The sequence below is a fragment of the Crinia signifera genome, chromosome 5, assembly GCF_055691185.1.
Source record: "Crinia signifera chromosome 5, ASM5569118v1, whole genome shotgun sequence".
Taxonomy (NCBI): domain Eukaryota; kingdom Metazoa; phylum Chordata; class Amphibia; order Anura; family Myobatrachidae; genus Crinia; species Crinia signifera.
This window is the reverse complement of record NC_139221.1, coordinates 186,945,239-186,967,267: the sequence shown is the minus strand read 5'-3', so window position 1 is coordinate 186,967,267 and position 22,029 is coordinate 186,945,239. Positions and strand designations below refer to the sequence as shown.

Here is a 22,029-nt window from a genome sequence, read left to right as displayed (position 1 = left end):
CTCTCTCGGGAGGTAATGCAGGGAAATTTGTTCTTACCTGTAAAATATTTTATTTCTGAAGCCATGGTGGATGTTGGGACTATGATGAATTCTGGAAGGACCCGGGAACCAAGGAGGTAACATCTTTAGAGAAGTGCAGTCCATGGCTCCTCTTCCCTGATACCCTCCCAGTTATTTTAACAAGCCAAGAGTAAAAAGGAGGAAGAGAGAAGAGAAACACACATTCAGCACAATCACCACACTCGCTGACAGTGTTCCTAGAAATCCATGCCCCGAGAAGAGGCGTTAGGATGGGCGCCCTGCTTCCACCATGGCTTCAGAAAAAAACAGGATTCTACAGGTAAGACCCAAAATCCCCTTTTTTCCTTTCATTCTACGGAGGATGCTGGGACTATGGGACGTCCCAAAGCATCTGCTGAAGCAAAGGTGTTAAATCTTTAAAACTTAAACACCTAGCATGCGGGCTGATGCAATGGCCAACAGGAAAAAGATTTTCATGGGAGCCACAGAAGATCAACCGATTCCAACTGCTCAAATAAAGCATCTAGTAGCTGGTGCAGTACCAGGGTTGCACCGGAGGGACTGGCAAATTTAGGTGCAAAACTTCCTGTAAGAAGGTGCGTATTCTGAAAGAAGCTGCTAAACACCACTGAAAGAACAGAGAAGGCCAAGACTTACACTTCCGGGGAGGCACAACATAAGCCCAATTTGAACCCCTTTTGGAAGAAAGCAGACACTCTACAGAGGTGGTATACTTTTGGATTATATCGGTGTAATTCACACCACTGGAAATACTCGTACCAAATCCTGTGATAAAACTTAGCAGATGTAGGCTTCCGAGTAACCAACATGGACCAGGTGACTATGGAATAGATACCTCTAGACCTTTAGAATGACCTCTCAACAGCCACCCCCACCCCATCAAATTGAGATTGAGGAGATCTGGGTGATGGTATGGACCATGCGACAGGAGGTCTGGGCTGAGGCAGCCGTCAGGGAAGTGCTGCAGACATCCTGGTGAGATTCACGTACCAAGCACTCCAGGGCAAATGTGGAGCAATGAGGATTTCCAGTACTGGCTCCCGTTTCATACTCCGAACCTCTCTGGGATGTAGAGCTACTGGAGGGAAGAAGTACACCCTCTGCCAAGTGCCATAAGGGTGTCTATGAGACACGCTGCCAGATCCCGAGTCTTTGCCCGGGACAGGGCAACTTGTGGTTGAGTCTGGAGGCCACCAGGATAACCTGGGTTCTGTCCCAGTGATTGACTAAGAGGAAAAAGGCATCCTGGCAGAGAGACCACTCCCTGGCACGTAAGACTACAAAACTATAGGTTGCGAACAGGGACATAAGAGGCTGTTCTGTCCATTTGAGAGTCACAGAGACCTCTTTCATGGTGGCACAGTTTTTGTGCCATCCCGTTGATTTATATATGCGACAGCCGTCGCAATGTCCATCTGAACCTTTACTGGCGGGCGAACATTATGCCTGGAAGATTGCCCTTTGTTAAAAAACATTGATGGACAGACAGGCTTCTAGAGCCGCCTACCGACCCTGAAAGGATTGGTCCTGTACCACCTCTCCACAGCCCCGTAGGCTGGCATAAGTCATCAACAGAACCCAATCTTGAGTGGCAAAGGAGCGATGCATGCTCAGATGGTACAGCTTGAGCCACCACAGGAGGGAGAAGCAAATCTTGTGGGCCAAGGTGACTGTCTACGATTCGAGGTGGAGGTGTGAGTGATTCCACTGGCATAGTAGCTTTAATTGCAGCTGTCTGGAATGGAACTGACTGAATTCCACCAACTCCAATGAGGGTACTAGTTCTTCCAACAAACGCATACAGTTGCAACCGCATACATCCCACCTGCCTCCAGCCTGAGACACGGTGTGTAACACTGAACACCGCTCAGTACTGACAAGCAGGCAGAAGGCTTATCGGGAGTGAAGCGGGTGTACTTTACCGCTGTCACTCCAAGCCGACTAGCCGCGGCTGCTGCCTACTACAGTCACTACCCAACTGGCTGTCTTTGTAGCCACAGGGAGGACAGGGCAGATAACTGCCGCTGATGTGCTTATGATAGACAGGTACCTCACTGTTTATTATATACAGGGGCTGCCTGGCACCGGGACAACAGACATAGATCTGTTAGATTGCTCCAACAGTAACTAATATTGCTAGCAAGATTCATTGCCCTCACTAATTGACAGGAGACCTCTCCCTTTATTAATTGGCATTTGGATACTGTTGTGATTATTACCATCCCTGTTTCAACTGTCACAGTGCAGATAAAACCAAGCCTTAATGGTACCAATGTTCACAAGCACCACTACAGACAAACCCAGATAAAAAGAAGGGATACAGATCCTGGGGGCCCCACAGTGTGAGGATTATTCCTTTTAATCTCACTGTCCGTGTCATATTTGTATTTGTGTTGTATATTTCGCAGCTTTTAGAAAATAACAATTAAAGGTTATATTTTATTAAAACTTTGTAGGTGCACCACACCGAGACACTCCTCCTTTCCCCCCTTGTTTTGCAACTCTGCTGTGTCCAGTGGTAGCACACCCCTAATTGACATATGTCTGATTAACCGTCAATGCTTATTTAGGGGGCCGCTTTAAATACTCCTCGATAATTTCTGTGCGACCAGTCACCCCCAAAAAAACCCTCTTCCAGAGACAAATAGAGGCTGTAGTGTTTGAGGAAGGACTGTACCGTACGTCACAGTACCAACCTCTTGTCCCTTGTAGAAAGTCTCTGGGCCATTGTGTACAACAGGGTTCCCAGATGAAACATGGAGGTGGATGTAACATCCAACCATGGAAGGTCAGAAGCTTCTGTGTTAGGAGGACGATGCTCCTGAATGGCCTCCTGGGACAGGGATAGCAGAAGGTCACCCAAGCAAAGGTGAATGCGAACTTCCTGCTGATGAAGCATTTCCACATGACTGCTGTCACCTTCGTGAACACCATGGACTGGCTGAATTGAAGGGTATGGAACTGAAAATTACGGTTTCTCATCTCAAATTGAAGGAGTTGCTGGTGAGCCTGGCCGATTCAAATATGGAGGTTGGCATTCTGTATATCTAGAGGTGCCATGAAGTCTCCCAGTTCCAATGATTGGAGTATAGATCAGAGATACTCCATTCTGAACCTCGGTACTTGCAAGAACATATTTAACTGTTTGAGGTTGAGAATTGGTAAGAAGGATCCGTTGGGTTTCTTGACCAAGAATAGATTGGAATAGAAGCCCCTTCCCCTTTAAGGGGCGGGCACCAGGGATATTACCGCCTCTTGTAGGTGACGACAGACTGGAGGGCAGAAGCATTGATGGTTGTAAGACCTGTGGAGAAAAACTGCATCAGGCAACACCTCCAAAAGGAAAGGGTGTACCCCATAAAGACAATTTATAACACCCACAAGTCTGTTGTGGTAGAGCTTAAGACGAACGCCTACTCTGGACAACTCTCCAGAATGACCTTTGACATCAGGCAGAGAGTTTATCTATTTGTTTTGGAGCTTGGCGTTTTCCCAAACAAAACAATAACACAAATGGAATAGAAGAAGCGCTAGATGTTCAATATATGTGTTTTCGATAACAGCAATTTTGTACTTACCGTAAATCCTTTTCTTCGAGTCCACAGGTGTCACTGGAGTACAATGGGCAATAGAAGGGCGACCACAGGGAGCATGGGCACTTTAAATTTAAATGAGTGTGGCCAACTCCTCCCCTTCTACTTCCCCTTCCTAGGCAGTCACAAGGATGTACCCGAAGGGAGCTGGAAGAACGAACACACTTCCAAGAGGAAGTTAAACATAGTACACATTAACAAACCATTATAGATTGAAAAGTGAAACTTAACAGTGAGCGTAACACTGAGCAAAACACACCACACAAGAACATACCAGAAAATTCCGACAGACAATACCAGAACCGAACCTGGCAGGAATAAACTGCAATAGTTTCAGGTCGGGTAGTCCATATAGTAAGGAACAGCACCGAGGAGGGCGTCCAGTAACACCTGTGGACTCTGAGAAAAGGATTTATGGTAAGTACAAAATCCCTGTTTTCTCCTTCATCCAGTAGGTGTCACTGGAGTACAATGGGGATGTCCCAGAGCTCCCAACACGGGTGGGATAGCGCTGAGACCCCCGAAACACCCAACGGCCAAACTGCAAAGTTGGATCCGCCAAGGTGTCAAACCGGAAGAACCGGACAAAAGACTGATGACCAGACCAAGTGGCAGCTCTACAGAGCTGCGGAACAGAGACCCCGCGAACAGCAGCCCAAAAGGGTCCCACCGAGCACAAAGAATGCGCCGTAATGGACACAGGAGGGTGATGAGCATTTGCGGCATAGGCCTGACGGATGGTAAGATGAATCCATGGAGACGTCTGTTTTGAGACTGGCCAGCCCAGTCTGACCTGGTCATACGTGACAAACAAGGCATCAGACTTTCTCAGAGATGCCGTTCTAGCCACAGACATTCGCAGAGCTCTGATCACAGCTAGAGTTCTGGTCTAAGGAGCATCCTCCTGAAAGCCCGGCACCACAATCGGCTGAGTGATGTGGAAAGCCAATACCACTGTAGGCAGAAAAGAGCGGCTAGGACAAAGCTCTGCCCTGTCAGCATGGAACACCCAAAAAGGGAAGGCGACACAAAAGAGCCCCCGAGATCCGAGACCCTCCTGGCTGATGCCAGGGCCAGAAGGGTAACCGTGTTCCATGTAAGGTACTTGAAATCCACCACTTTTAGCAGCTCAAAAAGCCAAAGATTGCAAGAAGCCAAGGTCCAGGTCCAAGTCCCATGGCGCCGTTGGTGTGTACCTTGGGTAACAAAGCCAACGTTCTCTGAAAAGAGAGGGATAAAGCCATCACCTGCCCCTTCGGGGTACCCATACGTAACCCTGCAGCGAAGCCGGCTTGCAGAAAAAGTCTAGCCTTCTTAAAAAAGGGTAGTGGAAACTCCACATCCCTCACACCAAGACACGTAAGCCGCCAGATGCGGTGGTAATGCTTGGAGGTTGGAATTCCTGCTTGCGTTAGGATGGAGCTTTCAGCAGCCTTTCCATCAAATGAAGGCAACCCAAGTCTGGAAAGACTAAAGGCCTTCGACGGAGCAGATCGACTTGAGGCAGGGGCCATGGAACGTAGATTAGCAGAGACGTGAGGCTGGTGTACCACTACCTGCGAGGCCAATCCGGAGCTGAAAGGAGGACTGTGACATCCTCCCTCCAAATTTTCTGCAGTACCCGAGGTAATCGTGGAAATGGAGGGAAGATGTAAACAAAGTGGAACAGCCAAGGTGCCCCTAAAGCATCCAACTCCCACCGCCTGTGGATCCTTCGTCCAAGTGAAGTCCCGGGGCAACTGATAATTGTGGAGAGACGCCATGAGGTCCGTTTGCGGACACCCCCACCGGCGGATCAGGTGTTGAAACAACTGAGGGCGGGAACACCATTCTCCCTGGTGTACGTCTTGCCGACTCCCAATTGTCCACGCCGGGTATGAAGATTTCCGAGATGGCCAATGCGTGAGCCTGAGCAGGATTCGACTCTTCCAGGCTGCGCGACTGCGCGTGCCGCCATGTCTGTTGATGGATGACCCTGAAGGAGATGATGAGCCTGTAGGAGAGCATAATATACTGCTCTGAGTTACAATACATACAACGTCCAGGGTGACTGCTCCCCAACCACGAAGACTGGCATCTGAGCAGTATCCAATTCCAGACGGCGAATCTCTTTCCCTTTCTGAGGTTGCTGGAGTGCCCGCACCGACAACCACACTCAGTGAAAAAAGGTGCAGATGAGAGCCTGACCACTGTCGCATTAGGCAAGTTTTGAACGGTCCTGGCCGGAACCGACCATATTGGATCACCTAGAAAGAGGCAACCATGTTCTCAGTAACCTGGTGCATGTAAGGACCGACAGCTGCCGTTAGAAGCACCAGGCGGTTTAAAGCCTGGAGAGATTGTATCTTGTCATCTGGCAAGACGACTCGCAGCAGGGCCGTGTGAGGGCTGAAGCTGGGATTCCTGAAAATTCAGGATCCATCAGTGGGGGGATGAGAGAAGTCTGTGTTTGAGTGATGTTTGTTAACAAAGCCTCTTTCGACGGAGCCTTCAACAGAAGGTCGTCGAGATACGGGATCACTGGTTTAATTAAAGCTGGTCCTGGGACTCGAACCAGGAACCTCATCATAACTGTGTATAAGAGCCATGCAACCAGCCATTTGAACCTTAGCTCTTTGAGTCTGCAGAATTTTGAAGACACAGCGAGCAGAGGAGAGGCCGAATGGTAGGGCCTGAAACTGCCAATGCTGGTTGCGGACCGCAAACCGAAGGAACGCCTGATGGGGCGGCTAAATCGGTAAATTGAGGTAGGCATCCCTGATATCGAGCCATACCAAGAACTCTCCCTCCTCCAATCCAGCAATCACAGATTGCAAGGACTCCATCCTTAACTTGACCTGTTGCATACAGATGCAGATCCTTGAAGTTGAGGATAGGTCGAGCCTTTGGCTGAGGAAAACCCATAGGTCTTCAGGTCACCTGGGACCGGAATCACCACCCCCGTATATACGAGTTTTGAAATGGCCGCAGTTAAGAGCAGGCCCTTTTGTGAAACTGGTAAACCGGTTTTGAAAATCGGCGGGGAGGGACGGTTTTGAGAATGGATCCTGTAGCCGAAGGCTATCAGATCTCAAACCCATGCGTCTTGACAAGATTGAAGCCTTGAAGACGAATTCCCATCTTGGGGTCCCCCAGGAGGGCCTGAAGCCTGTCATGCTGAGGGCTTAGTAGAGGCTTTAGCCATTTGGGCAGAGGAGGTAGCACCTCTGCCATGACCTCGGTAAACCTCTGTGAGGCAGCAGCCCCTCTGGAACATCCATTGAACTTTTGCCTGCAAGGGAAAGGACAGAAACAATGTACCCTGAAACGTCCTGCGAGCAGGAGGAGGAGGGGCAGTGGAAAGAGGGTACATGGACTTACCTCATGTAGCCTGTGAGATCCACTTGTCAAGTTCGGCCCAAACAATACCTCTCCTGCAAAGGGGAGAGCCTCCACCGCCCGCTTGGACTCCGCATCATCTTGCCACTGGCGAAGCCAGAGTGCTGAAATAGAGAGTGCAGAGATGCGGACACCTATGATGCAGACATCATTGGAGGCTTCCACCATATAAGCTGAGGCTTCAGGTATATGTTCTGCTAACTGCAGCAGGACATCTATATCATCACCTAAATCAGATGCGTAACAATTTGTGAAAGGCCAAACCCTGATGGCCTTGTTTACCCAGCATCCGACCTGAGCCGGACGCTGTGCAACAACAGCCATGGTATAAATGGAATTAAGCTTAAGCCATGCTTGCGGTCCGAAGCGTCTCTAAGAGTGGTGGCCCCCGTACTGGGAGAACAGTTTAAAAGACGCGAGACCAAAAGGTAAACCACCGGGGGTCTTTCTACCAATTTTCTGCCCTTAGCAGAAAAGGGGTATGAAGCCAACCGCCTGAGAGAAATGCAGCAGCCTCATCATTAATATCCAGAACTAGTTTGACCATATCAATAAGGTCATCTAACCCATAGAGCAGTCTGTTCAGGCTCTAAGCCTGTTGCTCTTCACTTCTGGAGCGACATCTTGCATGGGGTGGGCTCTGAACCCACAATTGAGGACATTGTCCCTTTGGCAAGTCCGTAGACTTAGCACTCGATCCAGTTGGCTCTAGGTTGGCATGTCATCATCCGTTACAGCGTCTAAGACCTGCATAAGCAGCCATTGTAGCACTGGGGCTGAGAGTCACGAGCACTGGGCCTCAAAGTGGACTGAACCGTCTCTGGGGTCAGGGCTTTGTTAAACCCTCCACAGCTAAGGGGTGCTACTGGAGGTGTCTCTGTCCTTCTGTGAAGATGAAAGCTCAGAGGACAGGGGTGACATCACATCAGTGAGCCCAAGCAGGGGAGACCTTTTGAGAGGTAGAGGGATGTGAAGTGCACATTTCACACCCCCATTTACCCTCAGCAGGCTGTAAATTATGCACAACACTTTTTGCAAGACCTTTTGGAATCTCCTCCTGCCATGTTACTGCAATTGATATACAGTATATAAATATATGCAGCAATCAGCAAATTCTAACTGTACACACACACACACACACACACACACACGAGGATAGTACAGATAAACACCAGGATGAAACACCGGACAGGAGAGACTGTATACATTAGCAGAAGCTGCCACAGGCTAACAAACAGCGCTATGGTATATACCAGGGAGCGCTACAGCCTGATTTGTACAGCCAATTCTGTCTCACCAAGCTTAAACCCCACAGTCTGCATGCAGAGGCTGGGGAAGCTGATCGCAGGTCTGGACACCAGGAGAGGGGGCTGTTCTTAAGTCCGGAGACTGTCACAGCAAGTGGAGCCTCCCTGAAAGCATGCAGCGTTGGCTCTATATAAAAAATGGCCGCCGCTGTCTGTTCACGCTGGAGAGAAGCCGGGGCCGCTGGAAGCACACCAAGCGGTAGCTCCGCCCCCCTCCGTCTCCCAAACTGGCGCCAAATGTGTTAAAAAAAATTAACAGTATCCTGCATTACAGCCATATTTTAACTGACCCCCCGCGGCTGGCCGAGGGCTCAGGCGTACATACCAAGATGCCTTTGCTGGCCGGAGGCGGTAGGGCTGAGGGAGGATGGGACGCGCACCGCATGTGGTGGCGGCTGTCACTCCGGAGACGGTGGTCTCTGCAGCCGGGGACCAGGGCGCGAGCCGCACGCAGCTGCGGCCGGGTCCCCCCCGGCAGCTCCAACGTTGCAGACAGGCAGCGGCAAGACCCTACCTGTCTGTTCTGTGCCTGAAAAGTCTCATCTGTTCTGAATCTATAACATATTTCTCTGGAGCAAGCCAGAGTGTGACCAGCTCCCAAGGGCACATTCTAAGACTGGGAGGGGAAGTAGAAGGGGAGGAGTTGGCCACACTCATTTAAATTTAAAGTGCCCATGCTCCCTGTGGTTGCCCTTCTATTCCCCATTGTACTCCAGTGACACCTAGTGGATGAAGGAGAAATATAGGTACTTATGTAGTATCTGGGCTGCCGATTTTTTGATTGTATGCCTTAAGTTAAGGCATACAATCAGATGCGATGCGATGCGATATCGCATCGCATGTCCCCTCGCGGGGCTCGCTTCGCTCGCCACGCTTCGGGCTCGGTGGCTCGCTACGCTCGCCACAGGTTTATATCCAACTCCATGCCCACTTGGATAGTAGGGGTATGAAAAGGACCCCTTTTTCCCATTGAATTCCATGTTAAAATGGACTCAGTCCATTTTAACATTGAATCCTATGGAAAAATCGGGTCCATCGCATCGCATCGCATCGCATCGCATGCGATTTGGTCGGGTGCGATGCGATGCGATGGACCCGATTTCAAAATCGGCAGCCCAGTTACTACATAAGTACCGAAATATATGTAATTTCTCCTAAAATGAGAAGCAGACTGTCGTAGAGTCTGTTGAAGGGAATCAAACACCTAACTAAACCCTGTACTGACTGGATTAAACCCTGAAGCCAAGCAGCACCCAGCACAGGCTGTAGGGCCTAAGGCACTGGTGGACTAGCACTGGCTCAGAAACTGAGCCCTGCTACCAGGCCATTGCAGTTGCCCCTGCCACCAACGGTGCCAGGAGGTGATCAGTGAGAGCGTCTGACAGGTCTGACCACCGACTGCAGGTGTTGGAGCTGTCTGCAGCAGAGAAGACCATTTTAAAAGTGAAAGTAGTAAAAATAGTTAAATATTGAAAACAAACCTCTCCTTAAAAAGGCTCCCTGTTACGGTACCTCATGCACCAAGAAAAAACTGGTTCCTGAGGACAGGGGAGGGTATGATGAAGGAGGAGCCATGGGCTGCACTTTTCTAAAGAAATTAACTCCTTGGTGCCCGGGTCCTTCCAGAACTTATCATACCCATAGTCCCAGCATCCACCATAGGCTGAAAGGATAAAAAACTGAATTAACATCAGTACCAATGAAAACCCTTACAAATATTTGTTCTTAGTAAGAGGCAAAACTGATTAGATTCTAAATAGGATGTATGATTTGTACGGCTCTACATGAAGGAAGCTAGTTAGCTGTAACAGAAATTAGGGGTACTTGTGTATCATCACGGCGCCCACGATGTGCCTCGTATGGCATCTTATCGCATCACATGCCATATAGCGGCATATGATGCCATACGTTTTTTAATTGTAGAAGCACCCTGATGGTTGCTTACAATGTGAAATGCTCCCCCATTGTCAAGGCCACTCCCAGTATCAACGACAACCCGAAGCGTGTCCAGCGCAGCGAGCACGCGGTGCGCGTCCTCCGACCTTTTCATACCCCCACTATCCACGTCGGCTTGGAGTTGATATAAGATAGTGTGGCGAGCGCAGCGAGCCCGAAGCGTGGCGAGCCCGGTGAGGGGACGCGGAATACATGATGTAAAGTAATACGCGAGCCCGAAGCGTGGCGAGCCCCGTGAGGGGACGCGTATTACTTTACATCATTTATTCCGCGTCCGCTCGCCAAGCTTCAGGCTCGGTGGCTCACCACACTATCTAAAATCAACTCCACGCCGACTTGGATAGTAGGGGTATGAAAAGGTTGGAGGACGCGTAGCGATGCGCTCGCAATGCTTCAAGGTTGGCGTTGATACTGGGGGTGGTGTTGACAATGGGGGGGCATTTAACATTGTAAGGACCCATCAGGGTGCTTGTACAATTAAAAATCGGATGCCATCGCATTGCATGCCATTGGATGGCATACGATACAATGCAATATTTTATTGTGCAATATCGCATCGCATTGTATACCATATTTAGTGGTATGGTATACGATGCGATGGGCTCTGTGATAATACACAAGTATCAAATTAGGTACCGTAACTTTAATGTCTTTTGAGAGACCACGTAGCAGGACAATTGTGAAGGCTTCAAACTTACGCCTGCAGTTAACGGTGACAATTCCAAAGGAGATAAAAGACGTGGGAGAGGTGTTGCCCAATTCATTACTTGCTGAACTTCTTCCATTTCATTTTTGAGATCAGAATTCACATAGTGACTGACACTCATATCCCTTGGTGTAATGAGGTCTGTAGTTGTCTCCTCATAAACTGTACTCGCTCCATTGCATAATGCTGCAGCTGCCTCAGGAGTAGGCTTCCACTTTGATACCATACATTTTATTGGCTCATGTGATGCTTGTATAGGAGCCAGCTCTAAAAGACTTATTTCTGGGCTGCTACAGCTAGGAGGTGGAGTGCACTCAGCAGAGTGTTTGGAGTTTTTCTCTTTTCTCACACGTACTTCTAAGATAACATAAAAAGAAAACATTTTGTTTAAAGCAAATAAACAAAGAGCAGGACTGAACACATGAGAAAGACTATGGTGGAGTTGAAGCAAAAGGAGAAAAAGGTTTGTCACGATAGTGGTGCACCTCGAATAAATTGTGAGGCTTAAAACATAATTTTTATTAGATCAATTAAAAAAGAAATAAGCTGCGAAATATGACAGACAACATGTAACATGTAACATGGACAGTGCTAGTGTGACTTAAAAACTTGGGCTCATGCGGCGTCCCTTAGCACTTATAGTTGGTGTAGCTTATATTAGTAAGTCTCACCCTTGGTGCTGGCTGTGTTGCCTATGGTGCACCCAGGGGGACGTAATATTGCATTTTTAGGCAATTAATCGTCTGCCTGTGTCCTATCTATATGCACATCACTTTCATATATATACATAGAAGAAAATTTCCATTGTATGCGTGGTACGGCGCTGACGGCTGGGCAGTCACTATTGATTTAACTGGAATGCACTGCTGTATACTCAAATGATAGTGATTTCCTCGATGTGTATAAACACTGTGTAACGTAAAGATCCTACAGGTGGATCAACACAGTGACGAGGTGGGGTTATGAGCAGTTGGCGCGATCGCCTAGTGTGTACTGCCCAAATCCCCTTCTAGATCACTTCTCCTTCTAGATCAGGAAAATAATAAAGCTAAGAGAGCGACCACACGGCTTGTGGAGGCCTCCACAAGCCGTTCGGTCGCTCTCTTAGCTTTATTATTTTCCTGCCTGATTGTCATCATTTCTAGTCCTTTTAAGGACTCTAATGCTTATTTAGAAATTGTCTTTATTGTATGTACATCGCCTCTTGCAGCAGCACTAGGAGATCGTGAGCTAGCTGTTAGTCATTCCGCCTGCCAGTCCTGGGGGATACTTACCTATGACCCTACGATCTGACAGGGACGGGACACAGCTGCCAGACCCTATGTGACACTGTCTGCAGTATCACAGATACCCGCTGTACGCTGGAAACCTTGTCCAAATACATTTTTGGTAATAGATACTGGTTACTTTTATGCACTTTTAGGAGAAGTGATCTAGAGGGTGATTTGGGCAGTACACACTAGGCGATCGCGCCAACTGCTCATAACCCCACCTCGTCACTGTGTTGATCCACCTGTAGGATCTTTACGTTACACAGTGTTTATACACATCGAGGAAATCACTATCATTTGAGTATACAGCAGTGCATTCCAGTTAAATCAATAGCGACTGCCCAGCCGTCAGCGCTGTACCACGCATACAATGGAAATTTTCTTCTATGTATATATATGAAAGTGATGTGCATATAGATAGGACACAGGCAGACGATTAATTGCCTAAAAAAGCAATATTACGTCCCCCTGGGTGCACCATAGGCAACACAGCCAGCACCAAGGGTGAGACTTACTAATATAAGCTACACCAACTATAAGTGCTAAGGGACGCCGCATGAGCCCAGGTTTTTAAGTCACACTAGCACTGTCCATGTTACATGTTGTCTGTCATATTTCGCAGCTTATTTCTTTTTTAATTGATCTAATAAAAATTATGTTTTAAGCCACACAATTTATTCGAGGTGCACCACTATCGTGACAAACCCTTTTCTCCTTTTGCTTGAATCCATACATTTTTGTCCTGTGGTAGCACACCCCCTGGTAGTCCACTATAATTGTTGACGATATATCCTGATGGGGGGCCACCTGTTTATATAGGTATATATGTATGTCCTGTGCGTCTGACCACCCCAAATCGTACCTACTATGGTGGAGTTGGTCAGCTTAGCAAATGCAATCAAATGCAAGCAAAAACAATTGTAACCAACAATCCCTGGTTATAAAATAGAGAAAGAGAATGAGTTGAGTGTTTTAAATACACAGAGCTGTGATTTTTGTTTAAATAATATTACATAGCACATGCACCCCATATATAGGGCTGGCATTGAGTAGATAGATTAAAAATGAATTACCATGGGATATGCAATAACAAATATTAATTACTAATAAAAATAGACAATAAGAAAATAATACAGATGGGGCCAGAGTCTGTCAGTACACCAGCTTGCCATATTGGACAAGCTGGTGGGAACGTTCTCCTCACTTGTAATCATTCATACCCAACAAGGGATTCAGTATTGAATCCCGGCGGTCGGGATCCCGGCGTTCAGAATCCCGACAGCCGAAATGCGGACAAGGGGGGGACGTGGATCGCCCCCCCCTTGCGGGCTCGCTGCGCTCGCCACGCAGCGGGCCCGCTGCGCTCGCCACGCAGCGGGCCCGGTGCCTCGCTACGCTCGGCACACTAATTTATTCTCCCTCCAGGGGTGTCGTGGACACCCCAGGAGGGAGAATGTGTCGGCATTTCGGCGGTCGGGATTCCGGCGTCGGGATTCTGAACGCCGGGATCCCGACTGCCGGGATCGTAACTGCATCCCCCAACAAGGACCCATCTGGTAGTATGCTGACAACTCCTTTGCTTACCTACATCTCAGCTGTATGGTTTACGGAGAATTGATCTGCTAGTCGTTAACTGTACTTGGTTTTATCTTATCAGTTACTGTCAAGTTTAGTCCTGTTTACCCCTGTTACCCCTGTATTGTTCTTGTGTGTGATATAAGGCGCCACAAGGGGTTTGCAGCGCTGTACATATAAGTCAAATATGATAATAGTAAAAAATAACCTAACACCATATTATATATATATATATATATATATATATCTATATTTATATATAGATATATATATAGATATATAATCTATCTATCTATATATATATATATATATATATATATATATATATATATATATCTATATATATATAGATATATATATATATATAGATATATGGAAGAAAGGGTTTTAGACTCTGAGTTGCGCTGGGTTGTGTGTGCAGTACCACCAAAATTCCTCCTGTTAGTGAGGAACGGTGTAGTAATCAAGAAAGTGGGAGGTGATTGGGGTGTGCTACCTAGTAAAGAAACTGTCCCAATACAACATATCAATTTCAAAACAAAATACACATTTCTGAAATAGTGTTCTTGTATTTGAGGATGTTCCCAATGAATAGGCTCAGTCCATTTCTGGGAAAATAGTTATTTTATTGGTGAAGAAACCCGACGCGTTTCGTCTCTAAGACTTCATCAGGGGTAAGAACTGGGGATGGTACAGAAGAAAAAATGGGGGGGGGGGGGGGGGGGGAATATAAATGTACAATTTATTCACATTCATTCAATAAAAGCCAGTAGTTTGATTTATTTTCTTACATACCCAATGGGTGAATGGATTTGTGTAGCTGGTCCTGTTGGAAGTTTCTGCTGATCACAGCTGATGCAATAAAATTAATATCTAAAATAATGATAATATACAATTAATCTATGTTTTTTAAAAAAAGGTTGGGGAAGGAGGAGCTGGCGGAAAAGAGAGAAGAAGGTATTTGGAGGAATATTTAATCCTTACCACCAAGTACTTCTCGATGGGGCTCGATTAAATTAAATTTCTGAGTTGAAAGTTTAGTGTGGGTTCTTGCTAGGAACAATATCTGTGCAAGAGCAGAGTACAGGTTGAGTATCCCGTATCCAAAATGCTCGGGACCAGGAGAATTTTGGATAACAGATTATTCCGTATTTCAGAATATTTTAATATTTCAATTATGTATTTTGAAGTATCTTGCATGTTTGCTGTATAAACACATAAAATACACACAAATATATTTTATTACCACATAAAATATACACAAATATATTTTATTTGTTCAAAAAACAAGGTTTCAAAACATGAAACAAAATGTGTGTACTATCTCAGATATTGAATTTGAATGCCAAGCAATCATTTTCTTGCACATATATAGTGCCAGCTACATATCATGTCACCAGTAGTGCTGTTACAAATGTCCCCAGTGAGTTTTTAGCAAAAAAAATATTTTTTTTTCACTTTCTGGAATGTATGGTTTTCGGAATAATTCGGATAACGGATACTCGGATACGGATACTCAACCTGTATTATAATTAAATTAAATTCTTGCTAGGAACAATATCTGTGCACGAGCAGAGTATTATAATTAAATTAAATTCAATTTAAATTCATTCAGACAGGTCCATTAATTTCAACATGTCATCTTCAATAAATCTTACTTTGGGTCGTATTTCTACACCTTACCAAAAATGCATTTGCTGGTGTGTATCATTATAAATACATATTAAGGTAATAACTTACACAATGATTTTAAAATTCCTACAGATGAAATCATACCTAATTTGCATAATGTAATTACGGTACTCTTTACTTAGAAGGGCGCCCATCATGGCCATCTCGGGCATTGAATGCACTAAAAAATCGGGTGCGATGCGACCGACGAGATGCCCGAGATTTCCCATAGGGAACAATGTTAAATGTCTCAATTGACCCGATTTTCCTGTTCAATGCCTCAATTGACCCAATTTTTCCATAGGAAACAATGTTAAATGGGCCACAGAGGCCAAATAGGCACCCTGAAGTGTATAAAAACCACCCGAATTGTTAACGCCACCCCACGATCAACGTGAACCCGAAGCGTGGCGAGCCCGCGAGGGGCGGCGGTACGCGTCCTACGACCTTTTCATACCCCCACTATCCACGTCGGCGTGGAGTTGAGAATAGAAAGTGTGGCGAGCGCAGCGAGCCACCGAGACCGAAGCGTGGCGAGCGCAGCGAGCCCTGCAGATACCTTCACAGGTATCCGCGTCCCCTCGCGGGCTTCACAGCTGTCCGCGTGCGCTCGCCACGCTTCGGGCTCGGTGGCTCGCTGCGCTCGCCACACTTTCTATTCTCAACTCCACGCCGACGTGGATAGTGGGGGTATGAAAAGTTCGTAGGATGCGTACCGCTGCGCTCGCCACGCTTCGGGTTGACGTTGATCGTGGGGTGGCGTTAACAATTCGGGTGGCCATTATACACTTCAGGGTGTCTATTTGGCCTCTGTGGCACATTTAACATTGTTTCCTATGGAAAAATCGGGTCAATTGAGGCATTGAACAGGAAAATTGGGTCAATTGAGACATTTAACATTGTTCTCTATGGGAAATCGCGGGCATCTCGTCGGTCGCATCGCACCCGATTTTTTAGTGCATTCAATGCCCGAGATTTTTTACTAACGATGCCCACGATCAAAATCGTGGGCGCCGTTCTAAGTAAAGAGTACCGTAATTACTAAACAGCATAATATAATTACTGAACAGCAGTTGTTCTTAGGATCATATATTTAACAAATAATCATATTTCTACAAAATCTCAGTTAGAATGATGTTTCAACATGACAGTTTGACAGGTACAATGTTGCAGTATGCACAGTTTATCTTACCAGGACGTTCTCTCTGTAGTAACCTCCTCGCTCTACATTCAGAATGAGAATGAGAGAGAGAGAGAGGCAGAGAGCCCGGTATTTAAGGTGGATACGTGGAATGTTACTTCCTGTTTGATAAGGTTGCTAAATGCGCTTTAAAATAAATAAATAATAAAGCGCATTTAGCAACCTTATCAAACAGGAAGTAACATTCCACGTATCCACCTTAAATACCGGGCTCTCTGCCTCTCTCTCTCATTCTCATTCTGAATGTAGAGCGAGGAGGTTACTACAGAGAGAACGTCCTGGTAAGATAAACTGTGCATACTGCAACATTGTACCTGTCAAACTGTCATGTTGAAACATCATTCTAACTGAGATTTTGTAGAAATATGATTATTTGTTATATATATATATATATATATATATATATATATATATATATATATATATATATGATCCTAAGAACAACTGCTGTTCAGCAATTATATTATGCTGTTTAGTAATTACATTATGCAAATTAGGTATGATTTCATCTGTAGGAATTTTAAAATCATTGTGTAAGTTATTACCTTAATATGTATTTATAATGATACACACCAGCAAATGCATTTTTGGCAAGGTGTAGAAATACGACCCAAAGTAAGATTTATTGAAGATGACGTGTTGAAATTAATGGACCTGTCTGAATGAATTTAAATTGAATTTAATTTAATTATAATACTCTGCTCGTGCACAGATATTGTTCCTAGCAAGAATTTAATTTAATTTAAATTATAATACTCTGCTCTTGCACAGATATTGTTCCTAGCAAGAACCCACACTAAACTTTCAACTCAGAAATTTCCATTTAATCGAGCCCCATCGAGAAGTACTTGGTGGTAAGGATTAAATATTCCTCCAAATACCTTCTTCTCTCTTTTCCGCCAGCTCCTCCTTCCCCAACCTTTTTAAAAAAAACATAGATTAATTGTATATTATCATTATTTTAGATATTTATTTTATTGCATCAGCTGTGATCAGCAGAAACTTCCAATAGGACCAGCTACACAAAATCCATTCACCCATTGGGTATGTAAGAAAATAAATCAAACTACTGGCTTTTATTGAATGAATGTGAATAAATTGTACATTTATATTCCCCCCCCCCCATTTTTTCTTCTGTACCATCCCCAGTTCTTACCCCTGATGAAGTCTTAGAGACGAAACGAGTCGGATTTCTTCACCAATAAATGTGTATTTTGTTTTGAAATTGATATGTTGTATTGGGAGGTACAGTTTCTTTACTAGGTAGCGCACCCCAATCACCCCCCACTTTATAGATATATATATATATTTTCCACAGATCGGGCGGCACTCACAACAGCAAAGAAATAGTCGACAGCCTCTATGTCGTCATCAACGTTTCGAGATTTTTTTTCTTTAAATTTATTTCTTATCTCTTCATCAGGATACAAATAACAGAGTGAATGTAAGCATCTTAAATACCCCACACCACGTGCAAACAGCCACTGCCGCTAGGGCACGTCAGGGGACGCCTACAATGACGTCACCACTGAGCGCTACGTCAGCACGGCTGCATTTAATTATAACTAAATACAAAAGAAAAAAAAAATTTACAAAAGTTTTAAAATACATAGAGGATTAGACATCAGTACAAGGCATATACATTTATCGATACATATTACACATTTCATATGTTGCTAATCCATAATGCAACATTTTTATTATTAATTGCTGAATAAGTCCCTGTAAGAAAGATAATCTGAGCAGCTATACTGGGTGTAAATCATACAATGATGCAGCTGCTATAAGTAATACGTGCATTAGCAAAGTGCAGCCTGGTAATACTGTAGAATTTTTCATATAAAACAGTGAAGTCCAGCGTACTCATTTAACCCGCCCGGGGATAATGTCCCTAATCTGTGAATCCACATTGATTCACGCTGCAATAATTTCAAACCCCGATCACCTCGTCGCAGACTACTAGGAATGTGATCTATTATAATATACTGTAGTACTGCCATACTGTGGCCAGCCTCGGCGAAATGCCTCGCCACCGGCTGGTCACTAGTGCCCTTTTCCAAGGCCTTCTTTATTGCAGAGCGGTGGCCTGCCATCCGCTCTCGCAGGGTACACTCGGTTTAGCCCACGTAGCATAAGCTGCATGGACAAATTATCATATAGATGATAAATTTAGTTTGACATGATACTCTGTATCTGATGTTAATGGGCTTACCACTGCGGGGGTGATTAAAGCTGGAGGCAGCAATGAGTGATCTACATGTAATACAATTTAAACATTTAAAACAGCCAGGCCTAGATGACAAAAAGCTGCTCTGAACACTTTGCTGTTGATTGATACCTGTGACGTCAGTCTTCATGACCCAGTCCCTGATCGTTTTGCCCCGGGTGTAGCAGGGCATGATCCGCGTCTCCGCTAGACCCAAGGCAGGATCGGACTGTACAATTGGCCACAAAGACTTGGTCACATGGCGGATCTTGTTACTTTGGGTGTTGAAATGATTCACCCATGGCATTTTGATGCAATCAGTATTTATCTTCCTACTGGGACTAAGAAGTTGGTCCCTGGGCATCAACATCGCTTTTTCTTTGGATTTTAACAATAAATCACGTTCATACCCGTGAGTTTGGAACTTATCAATCATAGCATCTATGTGATGTTCTGCATCATCCTCCTCACTGCAAATCCTCTTCGCTCTGATGAATTGCGAATAAGGTAAACTGTATTTGCAGGACTTAGGATGAAAGCTAGTAGCATGCAGCATCACATTGTGATCCGTAGGTTTACTGAATAATGAAGTGGAAATGCTACCATCGACAATCGATACCTTAACATCCAAAAAATGGATGGATGAGGTATCGATTGAAAATGTAAACTTTATCGGGTTATTCGTGCTGTTGTGTTTTTCGATGAATTGGACAAACTGCTGCCCGGTACCTTGCCATATAATGAAAATATCATCTATATAACGGGAAAACATTTTAATATAAGGTGTTACCATATTGTCACAAAAGAAGATGTTACGCTCCGCGACCATCATGTAGGCGTTGGCGTACGATGGGGCCAAATTGGACCCCATCGCACACCCAGAGGTCTGTAGATAAAATCGACCGTCATATAGAAAATAATTCCTGGTAAGAACCAGATTTAACAATTCAAGGACTACACCCACCGGTGGTCCGTTATACAGTGGATTATCACTAACTAATGACCGTACAGCAGCAAGTCCCTCATCATTCAGTATTACCGTGTATAGACTAGAAATGTCTACACTACATAGCAGACAATTAGATGGTAACTCTTTAATCTCCGCTAAAGCATTCAAAAAACAAGTGGTGTCCTTAATGTGGCCAATGCTATTGATAATACATGGTTGCAATAACGTGTCTAAATATGTAGACCCTACTTGAAAGAGTGATCCCCTTGCTGCAATGATAGGTCGCCCAGGAGGATCCACAAGACCTTTGTGGATCTTGGGCAACGTATACAGCAAGGGGACCACTGGACTTGATGGAACCAGTGCATTAGCCAATTCCTGTGATAAGGCACCATTTTCAACAGCAGATTTTAATACAACATTTAATTCTTTACTGAATATCGAGGTAGGATCCTCATCAAGTAATCTGTAAACTGAGTGATCAGATAATTGTCTCTCTATGTCACATTTATAAGCAGAAAGATCTTGAATAACGATAGCCCCACCTTTGTCTGCGGGGCGAATAATAATGTCATTGTAAGAGGATAAATCCTTTAATGCTTTGAACTCAGTCTGGCTCAGATTATTACAACCATATTGCACTTTAGAATCAATTTGCATATATGCAGCAGTCTCTTGGTGTAACATCCGACTAAAAGTCTTTAATGAGGCATTGTTGGTATTGGGTTCAAAAGTACTTTTTCTTGTTAGCTTACGTACTTGTGGGGGTATATCATCAAGACTGTCACTAGGACCTGTAGGCATATTATTTTTACCAAAGAAATATTCTTTAAATTTCAGCTGGGGCTGAAGTTTAAATTTCTCTATCTCCCATCTCATACTATCGAGAGAAACAGATGGTACAAACGACAACCCTCTCCCCAATACCTGTATCTCAGTGGTGGTCAGTTCATGTGTAGACAAATTGAATATTAGGTCCTGCGGTTTCGCGGCGGTATGCCCACTTTTCCGCGTCCTCGTCCTCTGGCCACCACGTCGCGTGAACTTTCTTTTGGGTGACTTACTCGGTGTCGTGTATTCACCCCTAAAGGGGACTTCACCTGTGCCTCATTCGTGGATAACTGCATATCAGAGTCGCTCGTAGAAATGCCCTCCTCAGAGGACTGAGATGTATTGCCGGGATAGCGTGGCTTTCTGCGTTGGAATTTCCCACGGTCAAGCTGCTCATTTTGCCGGCCTCTGACCCACTGGTACACTTGGTTGTGCTCATAATCTGCCACGACCGTGTCCATTTTCCTTTGTTTAAAAGCCACCAAGTCTTTTTTATAGGTTGCCACTTGGCTATTCAGCCTCTCCAACCAATAAATAGATTTATCTGCTTCAAATGTGGATCGGTGCGCTCTCTCAAAGGTCGAGATCTTTTCACGGGAGATAGCCAATTCATGGGCTGACTCCTCTACTACTAGTAGCATCAGGTCCAAGCTACATTTGTTCAACACCGCTATCCATCGCTTGCAAAAAGCGGTGTTGAACGTGCCAATAGTAGGTGAGTTTTTTACTCGAAAACCTCGAGGCATGCGCTTAGTTTTATAATATTCACTCAGTGTGATACCATGATATAGAAAGTCCAGTTCCTTCTGCTTTAAATGTAGCCAATCTTTGTACAAAAACTGTATAGGTCGGAGTTGCTCCTCCTCCTGCCCTTTTTGCTCAAATAATATGTTATCAGCTTCCACATCAGAAAAAATCAAAGTCTGTCCCAGGGTTAATAATGCAATATTACCCGGTACCGTGTCGACATCCTCAGTCGTCGGTTTTGTCCACGTAGCATAAGCTGGGATACCTGGAAGGCACCCGGCTGATGAATTGGAGAAGGAGTGCTGCTCGCTATATATCGAATATTTGGTCTCAACTTGTGTGGCAGACAAGCAGTGATCTGAGTACAAGCACCCACCTGTTTGGAGAACCAAAACTCCACTTTTACGTGCTCTGGAACAGGAGAACAAGGCTCAGCAAGCTGGCCTGACGACTGAGGATGTCAACACGGTACCGGGTAATATTGCATTCTAAGCAGAAGGAACAGGACTTTCTATATCATGGTATCACACTGAGTGAATATTATAAAACTAAGCGCATGCCTCGAGGTTTTCGAGTAAAAAACTCACCTACTATTG

General features: G+C 45.2%; 1 protein-coding gene across 4 annotated transcripts in view; it reads right to left on the bottom strand.

Moving 5' to 3' along the window:
- The window catches only part of ICE1 (interactor of little elongation complex ELL subunit 1), a 365,848-nt gene that overhangs the window by 140,837 nt on the left and 202,982 nt on the right, over positions 1 to 22,029 (bottom strand). For 3 of the 4 annotated variants that reach the window (XM_083188304.1, XM_083188305.1, XM_083188306.1), the window contains one exon: positions 10,975 to 11,339. In XM_083188304.1, coding sequence (XP_083044430.1) covers positions 10,975 to 11,339 — 365 coding nt within the window. Of the gene's footprint in view, positions 1 to 37; positions 474 to 10,974; positions 11,340 to 22,029 lie in introns of those variants that run through there. The other variant, XM_083188307.1, reaches the window with a different exon arrangement.